General features: G+C 41.0%; 2 protein-coding genes across 7 annotated transcripts; both read left to right on the top strand.

Moving 5' to 3' along the window:
- The first annotated feature begins 241 nt into the window (after positions 1-241).
- mfas (midline fasciclin) lies at positions 242-8,408 on the top strand. 6 transcript variants are annotated; one of them, XM_070281920.1, is made up of 10 exons: positions 242-391; positions 819-925; positions 1,556-1,627; positions 4,311-4,429; positions 4,491-4,632; positions 5,913-6,104; positions 6,168-6,453; positions 6,510-6,984; positions 7,042-7,724; positions 7,784-8,408. In XM_070281920.1, exons 2-10 carry the CDS (start codon positions 840-842, stop codon positions 8,267-8,269), a joined length of 2,541 nt encoding a protein of 846 aa, XP_070138021.1. In that variant the 5' UTR covers positions 242-391; positions 819-839; the 3' UTR covers positions 8,270-8,408. The 6 variants fall into 6 exon arrangements, with proteins under 6 accessions (XP_070138021.1, XP_070138020.1, XP_017109183.2 ...); XM_070281919.1 differs by having other exon boundaries at positions 4,308-4,429; XM_017253694.3 differs by having other exon boundaries at positions 4,116-4,429.
- A 351-nt stretch (positions 8,409-8,759) lies between these two features.
- Positions 8,760-9,962, top strand: LOC108133681 (uncharacterized). Its single transcript, XM_017253696.3, has 2 exons — positions 8,760-9,751; positions 9,862-9,962. The coding sequence occupies exons 1-2, from the start codon at positions 8,790-8,792 to the stop codon at positions 9,920-9,922; spliced, it is 1,023 nt and encodes a 340-aa protein (XP_017109185.2). The 5' UTR covers positions 8,760-8,789; the 3' UTR covers positions 9,923-9,962.
- Positions 9,963-20,164: the final 10,202 nt, after the last annotated feature.

Raw genomic sequence — 20,164 nt, 5'->3', positions numbered from 1 at the left:
TCTTCTCTCATTTGTTTGAAACTCGCTGGTGACTTGTGTTGTCCAGTGTAGAACACTTATCACTGTTCACACTTTCACAAATCGTACATTAATTTGGCATTTTCCATTCTCCTGCCACCCGCACATCAAACACTCGAATCGAATCTCGTCGACGTCACCAAAGGTTCTCTTTCTCTTTGGGGATCTCCAAGCTCTGCTCCAACAATCGCTGAGCGGCGACGCCGACAGTAGCAGCAACAGCGGCAGAGGCAGCGGCAGCGACGGCAACGGCAGCTTATAAATACGAGCCGCAAGCCGTTCTTGGGCAGATAGTTTTAAAAAGAGGCTCAGAGCGCCTACCCGTCGGATCTGCAATTCAAGAGATACAAATTCAAATACCTACCACTACTTCGTGAGTGCCTGTGTAGCAAGTGTTGAACATATTTTTCTGTTTTTTGGGTGGCTGGAGCCAGGAGACTTTAGTTAATTGATTGTGTACGTGTGCCAATTTCTGCAAAGAAAGACAATTGACAATAATTACATGTGCGACGAGGAGTACATATTCGCAATTAATGCGTGAAGACAGTGGAAAAGTTTCAACCCATCCAGTCTCAATCTTAGTTGCAGTCGCAGTCCCAGTCCAGTCCACTCAGCCAGTCGGTCGGTCCAATCACCTACATACGCGAGTGCAGCGCGGCGTGGAAAACCTGTATTTTCTGGCCTGAGCCAGCTGATTTGCGGCTCAGTGAAATTTCTTCGACCCATCCAACCAACAACCAAGCCCCTCTTGTGATTACAGCCACTTTCAGCTAGACTCATTTGGTTTCCCCTGTTTTTAGCTCAACATTGTGATACCAAACATGACACGGCTGTGGGCTTGCCTGCTCCTCCTGGGAGTGGGGCTACTGGGAACCAGATCCATCCAGGCGGTGCCCTTCTATGGCGAGTGAGTATTTTTGTTTCGATTTTCAACCAACAAATTGTAGTGTTCGTTTCATGCACATTTCATAGTATTTCACATAGTAGTTTGAGTTTGGTTTCTAACAAACATCGTCATCTTCTGATAAGGCATGAACTTAATGTTTGATGTTATCGGAATGGGACCCTAAACTTTAAATAGTAAAATGCTAGAACACAGTTCTCATGACCACTTGGGTTCCATTAAAGCACTAGAAAGCTATTAGGAAATTTCCAGAACCACAAAACCATCAATCCTAACTGAACTCGTTAAAGCCACCTTTTTGGAACTCATTTTAATGTAGTAGTAAAGTCATTTTAGTGGGTTTTTTGATTAGTTTATATTTTATAACTACTCAATCATTGACTAAATAATATTTCCCATATTCACGACACTGTTTAAAATTTTAAAATCACAGATTCGACTTCAAAATAAAAAATAAATAAAAAAAACTCTGCTCTTTCAGTAAAATGAAAAAAAATATTTAACACGATTTTCAAATTGATATTGTGATTAATCCAAGCTTTACAGTATTATATAACTTAGCCCTGTTGATTACTACTGCAATCTTACACTTTTTACCAGAACCCACTCCTTAAAAAAAGTATAAATTTTCAGTTCTACCATCGAAGCGGATTCTGAATCGGAGGGCTCACCGGAGTCCTCTGCCGAATCCTCAGATAAATCCAGGTGAACTATAGAAATATTCCCCACTCCCAAAAGCTTACGGCCCGTATCCAACACGCCTTCATTCCACAGTAGACTAATAGTTGACAACTACCTATCAAAACACACAGAAGTATTTGACATGTGAGAAAACTTAAACAATCTTTTCAAGTTTCAATATTTATGCGTGTAACCAGGTTTAATGTTCTTTGCGGACACCCCATAAAACTTGGCTAATACCCGGGTTCAGTCTTTTTTACGACACTTCCTCAGACTCAGCCCGGCTGAGAAAGCCCTGTTTGTTCTGGGAGAAATTTCGCCCGCTAAAAGAAACTGCAAATAAAGTTGACCGAAATGTTTACGGCCCTGGAGGAGGGAGAGGAGCGTCAGAGGGCTGGAAGAGCCAAAAGTTCCCCCAGAAAGAAAGTCACAGACCCGGCGAGAATTGACCCAAATTGATAACTTTAAACTGAAACTGTTGAGGACCAGAGAGGCAATCTCTTGGGTTTTGAAAGCCATCGAATTTGGTTTTGGGAACACTAAGAAAAAGGCCGCCAATCGAGCTTAACCCTGCAGTTCAAACGGATCTCGGCCGTTGCATTTATCTTATTTTGCAAAAGATATTGCATTGCCGGCAGAAAACAATGTGCAACCAAAGTGGGGCAACACCGCGGGACTTGGGTAACCCAGCTACAGATGAAGTTGATGCTCCAACAGTGCAACAGATCTCTTCCTCCGATCTGCGCCACACTTGGCTGACTTTGCCGAGTTCAACCTTTGAGTTCAGGCCGCCGGAGGGTTCATCTTTGACACAATTCTCGAGCGGTTTTGGCCCTGAAAGCAATTGACATTTGACACGTCATTAAGTGCCACTTTGTGGCCAGGTAATACTAGCAAACATACATATTTACGTTGCTCAAAAGAATATCCCCCCAAAAGTTTATAATCTGCCCTCGAACTGGGTCACCCACAATTTGTTTTCGTTTTTATTTTTCGCTTTTTCCCCTTTTACGCTCTCTAAATGTTTTGATTCTGCCTGCCACGGCTGCGCTTTAATTAAATCAAGCAGCCATTCGGATGGATCCCTTCCTGCCCCTCGGCACGACCATTTCTCTGGTCGTCTCTGATTCCGCTGCCCTGTGGCCAATGACTTTCGCTTTGCCTCCAGCGGATAAAATCTAGTTTGTTTACACATTTTATTTATTTTCTGCATTAGCTATGCATTCTACAAAAAAGGTATTCAAACTGAATCATTCTCAAATACTCGAAATATTGTAGAAAAATCCCCCAAAGTCAAGATGAAGAGGGTTTGGCTTGAACAAGCTTGGATATAAACGTGGAGGCGTTTATAATGACTTGGAATTAATAAATTATTTATGTTTGTTTGTTTTTTTTAAGTCTTCAAGTTTTTTCTATGGTATATAGTTTAAAGAATTTAATTAATCATTAAATTCAAGCTAAAGCTCAGTTTCAGTAAAAATTTATTTAAACTGCATTTGACACAATTAATTCTGGTCTTGCTGAGCTCAGAGAACTATGCTTGTAAAATTCCTATAAAAGCCAAGCTCCCAAATCAAAATAAGCAAAAAGAGACCCATATTTAATGGGCCAATGACCAAGCCTCAAAATCGCAATGTCGGCTTTAAAAGCCTGGTTCTACGTCGGAGATCGTCGGCTTAGCCGCTTTGAGCCCTACCAATCACGTCCCCTCCGGATGAGTCATATTATAATATATTATATGAAAGCCCCGACTGTAAACTGAAAAGAATGAACCCCTCTGAAGAGCTCCAAGCCAGAAAGCCAGCAAAACGAACAAATTGTTTACGTTTTGCCTTCTCGAGCATTATAGTTTTATTATTTATTTCCCGAGAGTCTGGTTTTGTTTGCCATTTTGGCACTTATTATGAGCTTATTTTTAATTAGCTTCCGCGAAGCGAATTTTAATGACCCGCAGCCAAAAAGCAGAGTTTTGAAGCAGAAGTCGTAGAAAGTGGTGTATGAGTCAATTGGAAATATTCCGCCGACACCCTAGACTTGGATTTGGAATGCACCGAGGGAACCAAATCCGTTGACATAAATCTCAGTTGATGGATGACAAATGCAGGAACATTTCTCAAGTTTTGTTTCGTTTTTTTTTTAACAATTGTTTCGGGCACTTAAAAAGTTATTTTCATTTGATTCTGTATCGAGTTGGACCGGCAGGCACTTAATATGCGGCTCAGGCAAATGCTGCGCAAAAACCAACCTAAACAATGAGCACGATCAGCATATATAGTACACAAACTCGGATCCACATAGCTATTTGTATATAGTTTTTGTGGATATAGAGTTGAGCTTCTTGTTATGTGAGGGAACAATGAAAGCATATGAATTATTGTGCCTGGGTTCCGTTTCGTTTCGTTTAGGGGTTCCGTTCACCATGGAATTTGCATGAAAAGACACACACAAAACATACTAGCGTACAAAAAACACTAACCACAACACTACGCCCCCCACCCCCATCGATTTGCAGCTTTATGCCACACTTAACCCACCCATTGCCGCTGCATCGCACCCTGTTTGCACCACTTGCCCCGCTCGAACCGCTCGCTCCGCTTGAGCCACTGCATGCCCAGGCCTCGCAGCGTGTGGCAAGTGTTTGGCCTGCCCCTCCCGTACCTTTGGCCCCCCAGCGCCAATCCTCTCACCTGTTGCCACTCTTCAGCAGCAGCTTCGACACTGAGTTCGTGCCACTGGAGCATCAGCAGCCGCCGCCGCAGGGACGACAGGAGGTGGGAAGCGTCCCACCCGTTCATACCCCAAGTGGATTAGACCAAAAGCCATTCAGTAAGTGGTACATGGATTATTCCAAGATATTTTGAGTAGGTTTACTATTTTTATTTAACAGATGTGGATGCCATCACTACCGACGTGAATAACCCGAATCCGGCTATATTCTTCCAGCAGTCGTTCCCCTTCTTCGGCAATGAGTTCTTTAATTCCTTCGGAGGATTCGGATTTGGAGCCGCCCAGGAGCCTTGGTGGAAGGGGTAAGTAATAACTCGGATCCGGAAAAATTTTCTGAGTCTCCTTGATCCCCAAAAAATGGCCATGTTATGGTCAGTAAATTCGCTTCTTTCCTAATCGCCGCACTCGAGTGATTCTGCGTCTGACTTGCCTGTTCTTGGCATTTGGCCATTAAGAGAGCACAATGTCAAGTTCATTTGGGCTATTAAATATGATTGGATTTTTCCCCTCAATAGTATTTTTTAATTTTGTAAAGTTTCTTGGCTTATCGCCGCCGCCCATGTAGCGTCAATCGAGCATACCAATTATTATAGACTTAAATAATTTTCAATTAAAGATTACTCCCAAGCGAATGAGCTTATTATATGTAGGGTTCAATTGTAGTCTTGATTAATTGTCCAGCCACCTGGGCTTTTGTGTCTATATAGGGAGAATTAACGAATATATAATGCTTACTATATATTGAGTAAGTACACGACGAGCTTGCACTTTTCTAAATTGTGAAATCGACTCGTCAACATTTTCACTATATGCGATGAACTCGTTGTTGTAGTTACTGCAAAATGAAAGTCTGAGATGTGGCAAATTGAAAAATTGGCTGCATAAAAGCCCATTTATCTAGATATGTGTATATAAAACGAGAGATGTATTCGTAAATCTACGGTTCAGTGGGAACTTTCTGAAAACTACGCACACAATGAGTTTGCATTCAGAAACAGAAGTACGAACATTTCCATAATTGAATTGATGGGCTGGCAAAGCTGTTAAGCAAACACCTTATATATACTGTATATATAAACAGATATGTCTCTATATGTGTGAAGTATATAGAATATAACTATGCCTTTTATGATATATCACTGTGCAAATCCATTCAGCAAACACTAGCGAGTGCTGATGAACTGTCTGATAAATTCCATGGTTTAACTTTGATTGGATTGGGAGGTACTATATATACATACAACTGATATAGGTGTAGAGCAGAACGATATGGGTACATTGACATTGCGATTTGCATGTCCGATATATGACTAATTTATTAGCGTTAAAAATCTAGGTTTGCCTAGAGAATTAATTTGCAAGAAGAATTTCTAGAAAAAAAGTATAAACCACGTAAAAATTAGTGTCTAGATACAAATATCACACTTAGATCAGCTCTTTCCTTTCTCATGCTCTATATATATTAAATATTTTTAAGCCGGTGAATCATATGAGATTACTAGATTTTTGAAATGATTGAAATCTACTAGTTTGCCACATTACCGAATCAAGTTATTAACTAATAATGTTACTCCACATCCAGACCCAATGTGTGCACCGAAAAGGAGGAAGACGAGACTGTGGCCACCGAGACGGAGGGTGAGGAAACCGTGGACACCTTTGGCCAGGAACGTGACGGTGTGAGCAGCGTGGTGCGATCTCCCCTCTTTGGCCAGTTCCAGTTCAGTGTTAACTCTTGTGCCGAGAAGCCCAACAAACACGTCTGCACCAAGATGTAAGTGGAATTGCTGGAAGACTCAAACTGACGAGCATAACCAAATGAATCTTTCCATTGCAGCGTGAATCAAAACGGCAAGAAAAAGACTTTGACGCTCACTCGCCAATGCTGCTATGGATATGGCCGACCCAGGAACGCCGACTTTACCACTCCTTGCGAGAAGATCGACATCAAGGATGTGGAGGCTACCGCCAGCGAAATGGGTGCCAAGCAGTTCTTGGAGAGCGCTCGTAGTTCCGGAGAGCTGGCCGATATGCTGGGCGCTGGAAATGGCAAGAAGGTGACCCTGTTCGTACCCAATGATGCGGCTTTCGTGGAATACCGAGGACAGCAACAGCAGGAAAATGTAAGAATGATCATTCGCTATTAAAATCACACTAAATTTCACACATTTACACTTAGAATGTTGAGGATGCCAAGGCCGAGTCTTCGAACCCATCCAAGTCCGTTTACAAGCTTCACGCGGTGCTGGGAGAAGTACAGCTGGAGGATGTACCCAATGAGCAGCTGCTGCAGACTGAACTGCCAGACCAGAAGATCCGCATCAATAGCTACCAGTTGCCAGTAGCCCTGGGTCTGGAGCCTTTCCGCTATGCCGCCAACTGTGTGCCCATTGAGAAGCACGACAAGCTGTCCGAGCAGGCACTTGTTCACACGCTGGGCGGAGTACTCAAGCCACTGACCAAGAATGTTATGGATCTTATCAGGGAACGCGCTGATATGTCCATTATGCGCACCGTCCTGGAGAAGACCAACCTGAGTGCCATGCTGGAAGGTGACAAGCCAGTTACTATCTTTGTGCCCACTGATGCTGCCTTCGACAAGCTGGAGCCTCATCTGCGACGTGCCCTCAAGGAAGGCCGTGGTTGTGCCTCAAGTGAGTGGACTAATATCCAGGAAATACTTGATAATTAACCAATATCCTAACCCACAGACATTCTGAAGAACCACATGCTAGATCTGACCTTCTGCTCGCTGGCCACCGTTCCTGGTGCTAAGACTACGGCCTATAATCTTCTCGGAGAGGCGCTGCTTCTCAACCGCACCCAGGGCAACGCAAACCAGACCGGACCGGCTACCATTTCCATCAACAATGTGGCCAAGATTGTGGATGCTGACATCATGGGCACCAACGGAGTTCTGCACGTCATTGACACCATTCTGCCCACCGAATCGGCCCTGCCTATGACCTCGCTGATGGCCCAGAAGAACCTGACCATCTTCCAGCGTCTTCTGGAGGCCTCTGGATACGATGACCAGTTCGATGACCTCGACAATGTCACAATCTTTGCGCCCACCGACAAGGCTCTGCAGAACAGCGAGTGGGCCCGTATGCTGAAGGATCAGCCGGAGCTGTTGAACCATAACCTGGACCTGCTGGAGTTCCTCAACTACCATGTGGTCAAGCCAATGATCAAGACCTGTGAGCTGTCCGAGAAGTCCCTGCCAACTGTGGCTGGTGCCAGCGTCCGGCTGAACCTCTACTCCACACACGCCCTCTTCTCCGACGTAATGAACCGGGCCACGGTCAACTGTGCCCGTCTGGTTCACTTTGACGACGAGAGCTGTGGATCAGTGCTCCACCAGGTAGATCGTCCACTGTCCCCTCCCAAAAATGTGAGTAGTTGTATAATGCGTATGTGTAGGATCGTAAATATTGTGACTCTTCCCCATAGAACATGCTGAAACTCCTGGAGGCTAACCCCAACTATAGCAAGTTCCTGGAGCTAGTGCGCAAAGCCAATCTCACCCAGCTGCTGTCCAACGACTCCCGCAGCTTGACCCTTTTGGTGCCCAAGAACGATGTCTTCGAGGAGTTGACTGAGTCGGGAGAGAGTGCCAAGCCTATGGATGCCGCTGCCCTGGTCAAGACTCACGTCGTTGAGGATGTGGTCTGCTGTGCTGGCATCATCCCCACCAACTGGCCCTTCGTGCGCTCCATTGAGTCCATTTCGGGCCAGCATCTGCGCATCACCCGTGACCGTCGGCCCAAGATCGAGAACGCCGGTGTCACCAAGTGTGATGTAGTCGCCACCAATGGCATTTTGCACGAGATCAACGACATCATCGTGCCTCGGCCCCAGCGCAACCAGCAGCGACCCCAGCTGATCCCACCCGGCGCTGGCTATCAGCCCCAGGGCGACTTCGACGTCTTCTTCTGAAGACCGCCGCTATCTCAATAAAATGATATATACAGAATATATTTATAATTACTCTTAACGATTTGTCAATTGATTGGAAGCCTAAAAAAGCTATGATTTCTCTCTGATGAATAAAATAAAATAAATAGTATTAAAATAAGTTTGTTTATTTTTAAAAAAGATTCAAGAAGCCTAAATGAGCTACAAGGTTTTAGTATATTTTTTTATTTTTCCTCATTTGTTCATAATTATTAATTTAAGTCAATAAAGAAAGTGCATTAACAGAATTGTCTCAAGAGCAAAAAGCTGCGCGTCCACACCCAGGCCTAGGAAGAGAGAAAATACTGATAGCTTCTCCTCCATATACATACCTGTATATAAAAATAGTAAACAAAAATACATAGGTACTCTTAGATCTGACTCGTCTCTCAGTAGAATTCTTATCGCCCAGCTGAGTCGAAAACCTGTAATGCCGGGCCTATAAAAGAGCGTTCAGCTTTAACAGAAAAGTCATTTTTGGTTTCTCATTTAATAGAAAAACATGTCTGGTTCACTGCCTGCAACCTTCGTCAAGGGCTTTCACAATGAGGAACAAGTGCGTCGCATGGAGTACCGCAATCTGGGCTCCACGGGCCTCAGGGTTTCCACGCTAGCCCTCGGTGGAGCCACTCTCTCGAATCTATTTGACAATGACTTTGATCGCGACGAGGGCATCCGGACAGTGCACGAGGCTATCAAGAGTGGCATCAACTACATCGACACGGCTCCCTTCTACGGGAAATCAGAGGAGTTGCTAGGTCAGGCCCTGAAGGATGTGCCCAGGGAAGCCTACTACATTGCCACCAAAGTGGCTCGTTACGAAAGGGATCCGGCAAAGATGTTCAACTACACAGGCGAGAAGGCTCGAGAAAGTGTAAAAAGAAGCCTAAATCTTTTGGGCTTGGATTCAGTAGATGTCCTACAAGTTCACGACGTGGATGCCGCTCCGAGCCTGGACATGGTGCTGAACGAAACCATACCTGTTCTAGAGGAGTACGTGAAGGCTGGAAAGGCCCGTTTCATAGGAATTACCGGTTACGACGTGGACATTTTGAAGGAGTGCGCCGAACGGGGAAAGGGTCGCATCCAGTTGGTGCTCAGCTATGCCCGCTACACCCTAGTGGACAACACCCTACTGCGTCACATGAAGGCGTTCCGGGAGCTGGGAGTGGGCGTGATCTGTGCCGCCGCCCACGCTCTAGGTTTGCTGACTAACCGCGGACCGGCTGCGTGGCATCCCGGCAGTCCGGAGCTTCTGGAGGTGGGCAAACGTGCTTCGGAGATATGTCGCCAGAGGGGAGTGGAGCTGGGAAAACTGGCCATGTACTACACCATGCAACTGGACGGGGCGAGCACCTTCCTCATCGGCATTCCAAATCGCAGACTCCTACGGATCAACTTGGATGCTGTCTTGGACGGGCTGACTTCTGACGAGCAGGAAGTTTTGATATACTTGCGTGAAAAGTAAGATCAATCTTTTACGATTTGATGTTGGCACTGCCTAGCCAAACCAGTCAATTTAAAATTTGTTTCCTATCATCGATAATCATGAATTTCTTTTTTATTTTTTGCAGCGTTTTCACCAAATCCTACAGCTGGTGTTCCACACTGGAGACGGTAAACATGTTCAAGTAGTTGGATACTCAACTGAAGTAATGGAAATCAACATTCGAGAGGAAGTGGACTAAAACCTACAAGATTAGAAACATATTTAGACTTTATAAATATAAACTTTTATTTTATTTTCAAAAATTTAAATAAGAGTAAACTTGTAATACAGGGTTATGTATTTTCATATATACAATAAATCATTAAAAAATTAATAAAAATCCAAACTTAAATAAATAAAAAATTATAACTTGAAACTTAATGTATTTTGTTGCAGTAAGGTTGCAGTGGTTGTGAGATAAGTTGTTCAGATGAAGTATTATTGATATTGGTTTTTTCCCTATATCTCCCACAGTAATGGCTATGTATTCCCCAATTCTCATCCGATTCTCAAGCGGAGTACCTTAAACGATTTCTAGATCGATTCTCCACCATTCTGCATTAAAACCGCGACACAAAATATTTTTTAGTTGACATTTTCCATTTTTCCTGACGGATCCCCTGAAGATGGGTTTTTCGCTCTAGGGCCCACGGTGATGACTATATCTTCCCCAATTCTTATCCGATTCTCAAGCGGAGTACCTTAAACGATTTCTAGATCGATTCTCCATTTTGCATTAAAACATCGAGACAAAAAATTTTTCAGATTTTTGTCCATTTTTCCTGACGAATCCCCTGAAGATGGGTTTTTTTACTCTAGGGCCCACGGTGATGGCTATATCTTCCCCAATTCTTATCCGATTCTCAAGCGGAGTACCTTAAACGATTTCTAGATCGATTCTCCACCATTCTGCATGAAAACCTCGAAACAAAAAATTTTTCAGATTTTTTGTCCATTTTTCCTGACGGATCCCCTGTAAATGGGATTTTTCCCTATAGGGCACACAATGATAGCTATATCTTCCCCAATTCTCATCCGATTCTCAAGCGGAGTACCTTAAACGATTTCTAGATCAATTCTCCACCATTTTGCATTAAAACATCGAGACAAAAAATTTTTCAGATTTTTTGTCCATTTTTCCTGACGGATCCCCTGTAAATGGGGTTTTTCCCTATAGGGCACACAATGATAGCTATATCTTCCCCAATTCTCATCCGATTCTCAAGCGGAGTACCTTAAACGAATTCTAGATCAATTCTTCACCATTTCTGCATGAAAATCTCGAGACAAAAAATTTTTCAGATTTTTGTCCATTTTTCCTGACGGATCCCCTGAAAATGGGGTTTTTCGCTAAAGGGCCCACAGTGATGGCTATATCTTCCCCAAAACACATCCGATTCTCAGGCGGAGTACCTTAAACGATTTCTAGATCGATTCTCCACCATTCTGCATCAAAACTCTGAGACAAAATATTTTTTAGATTTTTGTCCATTTTTCCTGACGGATCCCCTGAAGATGGGTTTTTTTGCTCTAGGGCCCACGGTGATGGCTATATCTTCCCCAATTCTTATCCGATTCTCAAGCGGAGTACCTTAAACGATTTCTAGATCGATTCTCCACCATTCTGCATTAAAACCTCGAGACAAAAAATTTTTCATATTTTTGTCCATTTTTCCTGACGGATCCCCTGAAGATGGGTTTTTTTACTCTAGGGCCCACGGTGATGGCTATATCTTCCCCAATTCTTATCCGATTCTCAAGCACGATTTCTAGATCGATTCTCCACCATTCTGCATTAAAACCTCGACACAAAATATTTTTTAGATATTTTGTCCATTTTTCCTGACGGATCCCTTGTAAATGGGGTTTTTCCCTATAGAGCACACAATGATAGCTATATCTTCCCCAATTCTTATCCGATTCTCAAGCGGAGTACCTTAAACGATTTCTAGATCGATTCTCCACCATTCTGCATGAAAACCTCGAGACAAAAAATTTTTCAGATTTTTTGTCCATATTTCCTGACGGATCCCTTGTAAATGGGGTTTTTCGCTAAAGGGCCCACAGTGATGGCTATATCTTCCCCAAAACACATCCGATTCTCAGGCGGAGTACCTTAAACGATTTCTAGATCGATTCTCCACCATTTTGCATTAAAACATCGAGACAAAAAATTTTTCAGATTTTTGTCCATTTTTCCTGACGAATCCCCTGAAGATGGGTTTTTTTACTCTAGGGCCCACGGTGATGGCTATATCTTCCACGGTGATGGCTATATCTTCCCCAATTCTTATCCGATTCTCAAGCGGAGTACCTTAAACGATTTCTAGATCGATTCTCCACCATTTTGCATTAAAACATCGAGACAAAAAATTTTTCAGATTTTTGTCCATTTTTCCTGACGGATCCCCTGTAAATGGGGTTTTTCCCTATAGGGCACACAATGATAGCTATATCTTCCCCAATTCTCATCCGATTCTCAAGCGGAGTACCTTAAACGATTTCTAGATCAATTCTTCACCATTTTGCATTAAAACATCGAGACAAAAAATTTTTCAGATTTTTGTCCATTTTTCCTGACGAATCCCCTGAAGATGGGTTTTTTTACTCTAGGGCCCACGGTGATGGCTATATCTTCCCCAATTCTTATCCGATTCTCAAGCGGAGTACCTTAAACGATTTCTAGATCGATTCTCCACCATTCTGCATGAAAACCTCGAAACAAAAAATTTTTCAGATTTTTTGTTCATATTTAGTGACGGATCCCCTGTAAATGGGGTTTTCCCTATAGGGCACACAATGATAGCTATATCTTCCCCAATTCTCATCCGATTCTCAAGCGGAGTACCTTAAACGATTTCTAGATCAATTCTTCACCATTTTGCATTAAAACATCGAGACAAAAAATTTTTCAGATTTTTGTCCATTTTTCCTGACGAATCCCCTGAAGATGGGTTTTTTTACTCTAGGGCCCACGGTGATGGCTATATCTTCCACGGTGATGGCTATATCTTCCCCAATTCTTATCCGATTCTCAAGCGGAGTACCTTAAACGATTTCTAGATCGATTCTCCACCATTTTGCATTAAAACATCGAGACAAAAAATTTTTCAGATTTTTGTCCATTTTTCCTGACGAATCCCCTGAAGATGGGTTTTTTTACTCTAGGGCCCACGGTGATGGCTATATCTTCCCCAATTCTTATCCGATTCTCAAGCGGAGTACCTTAAACGATTTCTAGATCGATTCTCCACCATTCTGCATTAAAACCTCGACACAAAATATTTTTTAGATATTTTGTCCATTTTTCCTGACGGATCCCTTGTAAATGGGGTTTTTCCCTATAGAGCACACAATGATAGCTATATCTTCCCCAATTCTTATCCGATTCTCAAGCGGAGTACCTTAAACGATTTCTAGATCGATTCTCCACCATTCTGCATGAAAACCTCGAGACAAAAAATTTTTCAGATTTTTTGTCCATTTTTCCTGACGGATCCCTTGTAAATGGGGTTTTTCGCTAAAGGGCACACAATGATAGCTATATCTTCCCCAATTCTCATCCGATTCTCAAGCGGAGTACCTTAAACGATTTCTAGATCAATTCTCCACCATTTTGCATTAAAACCTCGACACAAAATATTTTTTAGATATTTTGTCCATTTTTCCTGACGGATCCCTTGTAAATGGGGTTTTTCCCTATAGAGCACACAATGATAGCTATATCTTCCCCAATTCTTATCCGATTCTCAAGCGGAGTACCTTAAACGATTTCTAGATCGATTCTCCACCATTTTGCATTAAAACATCGAGACAAAAAATTTTTCAGATTTTTGTCCATTTTTCCTGACGGATCCCCTGTAAATGGGGTTTTTCCCTATAGGGCACACAATGATAGCTATATCTTCCCCAATTCTCATCCGATTCTCAAGCGGAGTACCTTAAACGATTTCTAGATCAATTCTTCACCATTTTGCATTAAAACATCGAGACAAAAAATTTTTCAGATTTTTGTCCATTTTTCCTGACGAATCCCCTGAAGATGGGTTTTTTTACTCTAGGGCCCACGGTGATGGCTATATCTTCCACGGTGATGGCTATATCTTCCCCAATTCTTATCCGATTCTCAAGCGGAGTACCTTAAACGATTTCTAGATCGATTCTCCACCATTTTGCATTAAAACATCGAGACAAAAAATTTTTCAGATTTTTGTCCATTTTTCCTGACGAATCCCCTGAAGATGGGTTTTTTTACTCTAGGGCCCACGGTGATGGCTATATCTTCCCCAATTCTTATCCGATTCTCAAGCGGAGTACCTTAAACGATTTCTAGATCGATTTTCCACCATTCTGCATGAAAACCTCGAAACAAAAAATTTTTCAGATTTTTTGTTCATATTTAGTGACGGATCCCCTGTAAATGGGGTTTTTCCCTATAGGGCACACAATGATAGCTATATCTTCCCCAATTCTCATCCGATTCTCAAGCGGAGTACCTTAAACGATTTCTAGATCAATTCTCCACCATTTTGCATTAAAACATCGAAACAAAAAATTTTTCAGATTTTTTGTCCATTTTTCCTGACGGATCCCCTGTAAATGGGATTTTTCCCTATAGGGCACACAATGATAGCTATATCTTCCCCAATTCTCATCCGATTCTCAAGCGGAGTACCTTAAACGATTTCTAGATCAATTCTCCACCATTTTGCATTAAAACATCGAGACAAAAAATTTTTCAGATTTTTTGTCCATTTTTCCTGACGGATCCCCTGTAAATGGGGTTTTTCCCTATAGGGCACACAATGATAGCTATATCTTCCCCAATTCTCATCCGATTCTCAAGCGGAGTACCTTAAACGAATTCTAGATCAATTCTTCACCATTTCTGCATGAAAATCTCGAGACAAAAAATTTTTCAGATTTTTGTCCATTTTTCCTGACGGATCCCCTGAAAATGGGGTTTTTCGCTAAAGGGCCCACAGTGATGGCTATATCTTCCCCAAAACACATCCGATTCTCAGGCGGAGTACCTTAAACGATTTCTAGATCGATTCTCCACCATTCTGCATCAAAACTCTGAGACAAAATATTTTTTAGATTTTTGTCCATTTTTCCTGACGGATCCCCTGAAGATGGGTTTTTTTGCTCTAGGGCCCACGGTGATGGCTATATCTTCCCCAATTCTTATCCGATTCTCAAGCGGAGTACCTTAAACGATTTCTAGATCGATTCTCCACCATTCTGCATTAAAACCTCGAGACAAAAAATTTTTCATATTTTTGTCCATTTTTCCTGACGGATCCCCTGAAGATGGGTTTTTTTACTCTAGGGCCCACGGTGATGGCTATATCTTCCCCAATTCTTATCCGATTCTCAAGCACGATTTCTAGATCGATTCTCCACCATTCTGCATTAAAACCTCGACACAAAATATTTTTTAGATATTTTGTCCATTTTTCCTGACGGATCCCTTGTAAATGGGGTTTTTCCCTATAGAGCACACAATGATAGCTATATCTTCCCCAATTCTTATCCGATTCTCAAGCGGAGTACCTTAAACGATTTCTAGATCGATTCTCCACCATTCTGCATGAAAACCTCGAGACAAAAAATTTTTCAGATTTTTTGTCCATTTTTCCTGACGGATCCCTTGTAAATGGGGTTTTTCGCTAAAGGGCCCACAGTGATGGCTATATCTTCCCCAAAACACATCCGATTCTCAGGCGGAGTACCTTAAACGATTTCTAGATCGATTCTCCACCATTTTGCATTAAAACATCGAGACAAAAAATTTTTCAGATTTTTGTCCATTTTTCCTGACGAATCCCCTGAAGATGGGTTTTTTTACTCTAGGGCCCACGGTGATGGCTATATCTTCCACGGTGATGGCTATATCTTCCCCAATTCTTATCCGATTCTCAAGCGGAGTACCTTAAACGATTTCTAGATCGATTCTCCACCATTTTGCATTAAAACATCGAGACAAAAAATTTTTCAGATTTTTGTCCATTTTTCCTGACGAATCCCCTGAAGATGGGTTTTTTTACTCTAGGGCCCACGGTGATGGCTATATCTTCCCCAATTCTTATCCGATTCTCAAGCGGAGTACCTTAAACGATTTCTAGATCGATTCTCCACCATTCTGCATTAAAACCTCGACACAAAATATTTTTTAGATATTTTGTCCATTTTTCCTGACGGATCCCTTGTAAATGGGGTTTTTCCCTATAGAGCACACAATGATAGCTATATCTTCCCCAATTCTTATCCGATTCTCAAGCGGAGTACCTTAAACGATTTCTAGATCGATTCTCCACCATTCTGCATGAAAACCTCGAGACAAAAAATTTTTCAGATTTTTTGTCCATTTTTCCTGACGGATCCCTTGTAAATGGGGTTTTTCGCTAAAGGGCACACAATGATAGCTATATCTTCCCCAATTCTCATCCGATTCTCAAGCGGAGTACCTTAAACGATTTCTAGATCAATTCTCCACCATTTTGCATTAAAACCTCGACACAAAATATTTTTTAGATATTTTGTCCATTTTTCCTGACGGATCCCTTGTAAATGGGGTTTTTCCCTATAGGGCACACAATGATAGCTATATCTTCCCCAATTCTCATCCGATTCTCAAGCGGAGTACCTTAAACGATTTCTAGATCAATTCTTCACCATTTTGCATTAAAACATCGAGACAAAAAATTTTTCAGATTTTTGTCCATTTTTCCTGACGAATCCCCTGAAGATGGGTTTTTTTACTCTAGGGCCCACGGTGATGGCTATATCTTCCACGGTGATGGCTATATCTTCCCCAATTCTTATCCGATTCTCAAGCGGAGTACCTTAAACGATTTCTAGATCGATTCTCCACCATTTTGCATTAAAACATCGAGACAAAAAATTTTTCAGATTTTTGTCCATTTTTCCTGACGAATCCCCTGAAGATGGGTTTTTTTACTCTAGGGCCCACGGTGATGGCTATATCTTCCCCAATTCTTATCCGATTCTCAAGCGGAGTACCTTAAACGATTTCTAGATCGATTCTCCACCATTCTGCATGAAAACCTCGAAACAAAAAATTTTTCAGATTTTTTGTTCATATTTAGTGACGGATCCCCTGTAAATGGGGTTTTTCCCTATAGGGCACACAATGATAGCTATATCTTCCCCAATTCTCATCCGATTCTCAAGCGGAGTACCTTAAACGATTTCTAGATCAATTCTCCACCATTTTGCATTAAAACATCGAGACAAAAAATTTTTCAGATTTTTGTCCATTTTTCCTGACGAATCCCCTGAAGATGGGTTTTTTTACTCTAGGGCCCACGGTGATGGCTATATCTTCCACGGTGATGGCTATATCTTCCCCAATTCTTATCCGATTCTCAAGCGGAGTACCTTAAACGATTTCTAGATCGATTCTCCACCATTTTGCATTAAAACATCGAGACAAAAAATTTTTCAGATTTTTGTCCATTTTTCCTGACGAATCCCCTGAAGATGGGTTTTTTTACTCTAGGGCCCACGGTGATGGCTATATCTTCCCCAATTCTTATCCGATTCTCAAGCGGAGTACCTTAAACGATTTCTAGATCGATTCTCCACCATTCTGCATTAAAACCTCGACACAAAATATTTTTTAGATATTTTTGTCCATTTTTCCTGACGGATCCCTTGTAAATGGGGTTTTTCCCTATAGAGCACACAATGATAGCTATATCTTCCCCAATTCTTATCCGATTCTCAAGCGGAGTACCTTAAACGATTTCTAGATCGATTCTCCACCATTCTGCATTAAAACCTCGACACAAAATATTTTTTAGATATTTTTGTCCATTTTTCCTGACGGATCCCTTGTAAATGGGGTTTTTCCCTATAGAGCACACAATGATAGCTATATCTTCCCCAATTCTCATCCGATTCTCAAGCGGAGTACCTTAAACGAATTCTAGATCAATTCTTCACCATTTCTGCATGAAAATCTCGAGACAAAAAATTTTTCAGATTTTTGTCCATTTTTCCTGACGGATCCCTTGTAAATGGGGTTTTTCGCTAAAGGGCCCACAGTGATGGCTATATCTTCCCCAAAACACATCCGATTCTCAGGCGGAGTACCTTAAACGATTTCTAGATCGATTCTCCACCATTCTGCATCAAAACTCTGAGACAAAATATTTTTTAGATTTTTGTCCATTTTTCCTGACGGATCCCCTGAAGATGGGTTTTTTTGCTCTAGGGCCCACGGTGATGGCTATATCTTCCCCAATTCTTATCCGATTCTCAAGCGGAGTACCTTAAACGATTTCTAGATCGATTCTCCACCATTCTGCATGAAAACCTCGAGACAAAAAATTTTTCAGATTTTTTGTCCATTTTTCCTGACGGATCCCCTGTAAATGGGGTTTTTCCCTATAGGGCACACAATGATAGCTATATCTTCCCCAATTCTTATCCGATTCTCAAGCGGAGTACCTTAAACGAATTCTAGATCAATTCTTCACCATTTCTGCAGGAAAATCTCGAGACAAAAAATTTTTCAGATTTTTGTCCATTTTTCCTGACGGATCCCCTGAAAATGGGGTTTTTCGCTAAAGGGCCCACAGTGATGGCTATATCTTCCCCAAAACACATTCGATTCTCAGGCGGAGTACCTTAAACGATTTCTAGATCGATTCTCCACCATTCTGCATCAAAACTCTGAGACAAAATATTTTTTTGATTTTTGTCCATTTTTCCTGACGGATCCCCTGAAGATGGGTTTTTTTGCTCTAGGGCCCACGGTGATGGCTATATCTTCCCCAATTCTTATCCGATTCTCAGGCGGAGTACCTTAAACGATTTCTAGATCGAATCTCCACCATTCTGCATGAAAACCTCGAGACAAAAAATTTTTCAGATTTTTTGTTCATATTTAGTGATGGGATCCCTCGAAAATAGTGTTTTTCCTCAATAAGTATTTAAAAAAGTATATAGAGTATCTGGAAAATCTACATAGTCTAGGTTTAATGAGGGAGAAAAAATTACTATACGCAAAATAAAAAAAAATAATAATAAAAAAAATAAATAACATATGAAAAAAATGAAAAACCCCATTCCTTATTTTTAAACTTATCCGCTCCAAAAGGTTTGTTTATTGATTATGGGAACCCACAGTCCATATATGTTGCGTATGCCCTCTATAGTTTTTGCTGATAAAAAGGAATACCGCTTATACTATAGAAGAAATTAAGTGTTATTATGCACTTAAACAAAATCGAATTTCAACAGAGGGCGAAACCGATTTCCATTCTATCATTTCTGGAATGTTTCCGGAGAGTAATCTTTTTGAAGAGCTTCAAGTTCAGGACCCTGGAAAGGTCCAAACACAAGGTACTTCCATCTTATCATTGAGCGTAACTGTGAGGAGATTACCTCTTTTAAAGTTCTCTCTTATATTTTTTGTTGTTTTTAGAAAATATTCTCCCAATTAAACAAATCTTATCTTAAATTAGAACTGTAATATTTCAATTGATAATAAGCCGAAAGCCGAGGTAGCATATAAAAGCGAGCCCACTAGAGAAAGCTAATCAATTTAGATTTTCCACTTGACATCATATTATGTCCCGATTTATTCGCAGCCGTTTCTTCTTTTTATTATGAATACAATATTTGTTTTTTTTTCCATATTTATCGAATATTTAATTCGAATTTTCGTTTTTATTCTAAGGGTAGACATTTTTGCCAAGATTAGCCAAGATATTAATAATTTTTCATTTCCAAAAGTGACAAAAATACATCATAATCTTATGTATTGTTTCTTAAACCAAAATCGTAACTCTTAATACACTTTATGAAAATATTGGAACTAATTGGAATTGGAATCTTTTTTAAAAACTTAAATTGATATGTAAGTTTTGAACTTAGCGCCATTTCTTAATATCGATATAGAAGAAACTCAAAGTTCTTTATGTAGGATATTAGTCAACACTTATCTGTGCTAGTATTGTCAGAATACAGGTTTTAACGCATTTTTGAATAGAGAGGGTCTAGCTGTTCTTATTTTATGTGTTTTCAGGGACTCACTTAGAGATCCACTGAATTTAATATCAAAGACAATGATATTTATTTCTATGAGAAGACAAAAACTAAACTGAGCTTGGTATTATAGTTTATAAACAGTTGTGACTGAGATGAGCTTATAAAAATACAATAATAATATATGTATTTAACTGATTATAATATGAAGGGTAATTTATTTTAATGAAATAATATAAAGGGTGTATAATTTATCATAATGGCTCTGTCAAAGATTAATTCATAAATTTTAAATTTATCGCCTTTTGGGACTATCGATATGTAAAAAACGCAATGTTGCCCCATCGGAGAATTAATCAACACTATAA

This window comes from Drosophila bipectinata, chromosome 3R (genome assembly GCF_030179905.1).
Source record: "Drosophila bipectinata strain 14024-0381.07 chromosome 3R, DbipHiC1v2, whole genome shotgun sequence".
NCBI lineage: Eukaryota > Metazoa > Arthropoda > Insecta > Diptera > Drosophilidae > Drosophila > Drosophila bipectinata.
This window is presented reverse-complemented; position numbering and strand designations above follow the sequence as displayed.

What these genes read in the sequence shown, in the direction of transcription:
- mfas (XM_017253694.3), top strand. Translation starts at nt 840, where the DNA reads ATGACACGGCTGTGGGCTTGCCTGCTCCTCCTGGGAGTGGGGCTACTG. An exon ending in CAGGAGCCTTGGTGGAAGGG is followed by an intron (nt 4,633 to 5,912) that starts GTAAGTAATAAC and finishes CTCCACATCCAG; the next exon opens with ACCCAATGTGTGCACCGAAA. An exon ending in GACAGCAACAGCAGGAAAAT is followed by an intron (nt 6,454 to 6,509) that starts GTAAGAATGATC and finishes ATTTACACTTAG; the next exon opens with AATGTTGAGGATGCCAAGGC.
- LOC108133681 (XM_017253696.3), top strand. Translation starts at nt 8,790, where the DNA reads ATGTCTGGTTCACTGCCTGCAACCTTCGTCAAGGGCTTTCACAATGAG. An exon ending in TTGATATACTTGCGTGAAAA is followed by an intron (nt 9,752 to 9,861) that starts GTAAGATCAATC and finishes TATTTTTTGCAG; the next exon opens with CGTTTTCACCAAATCCTACA.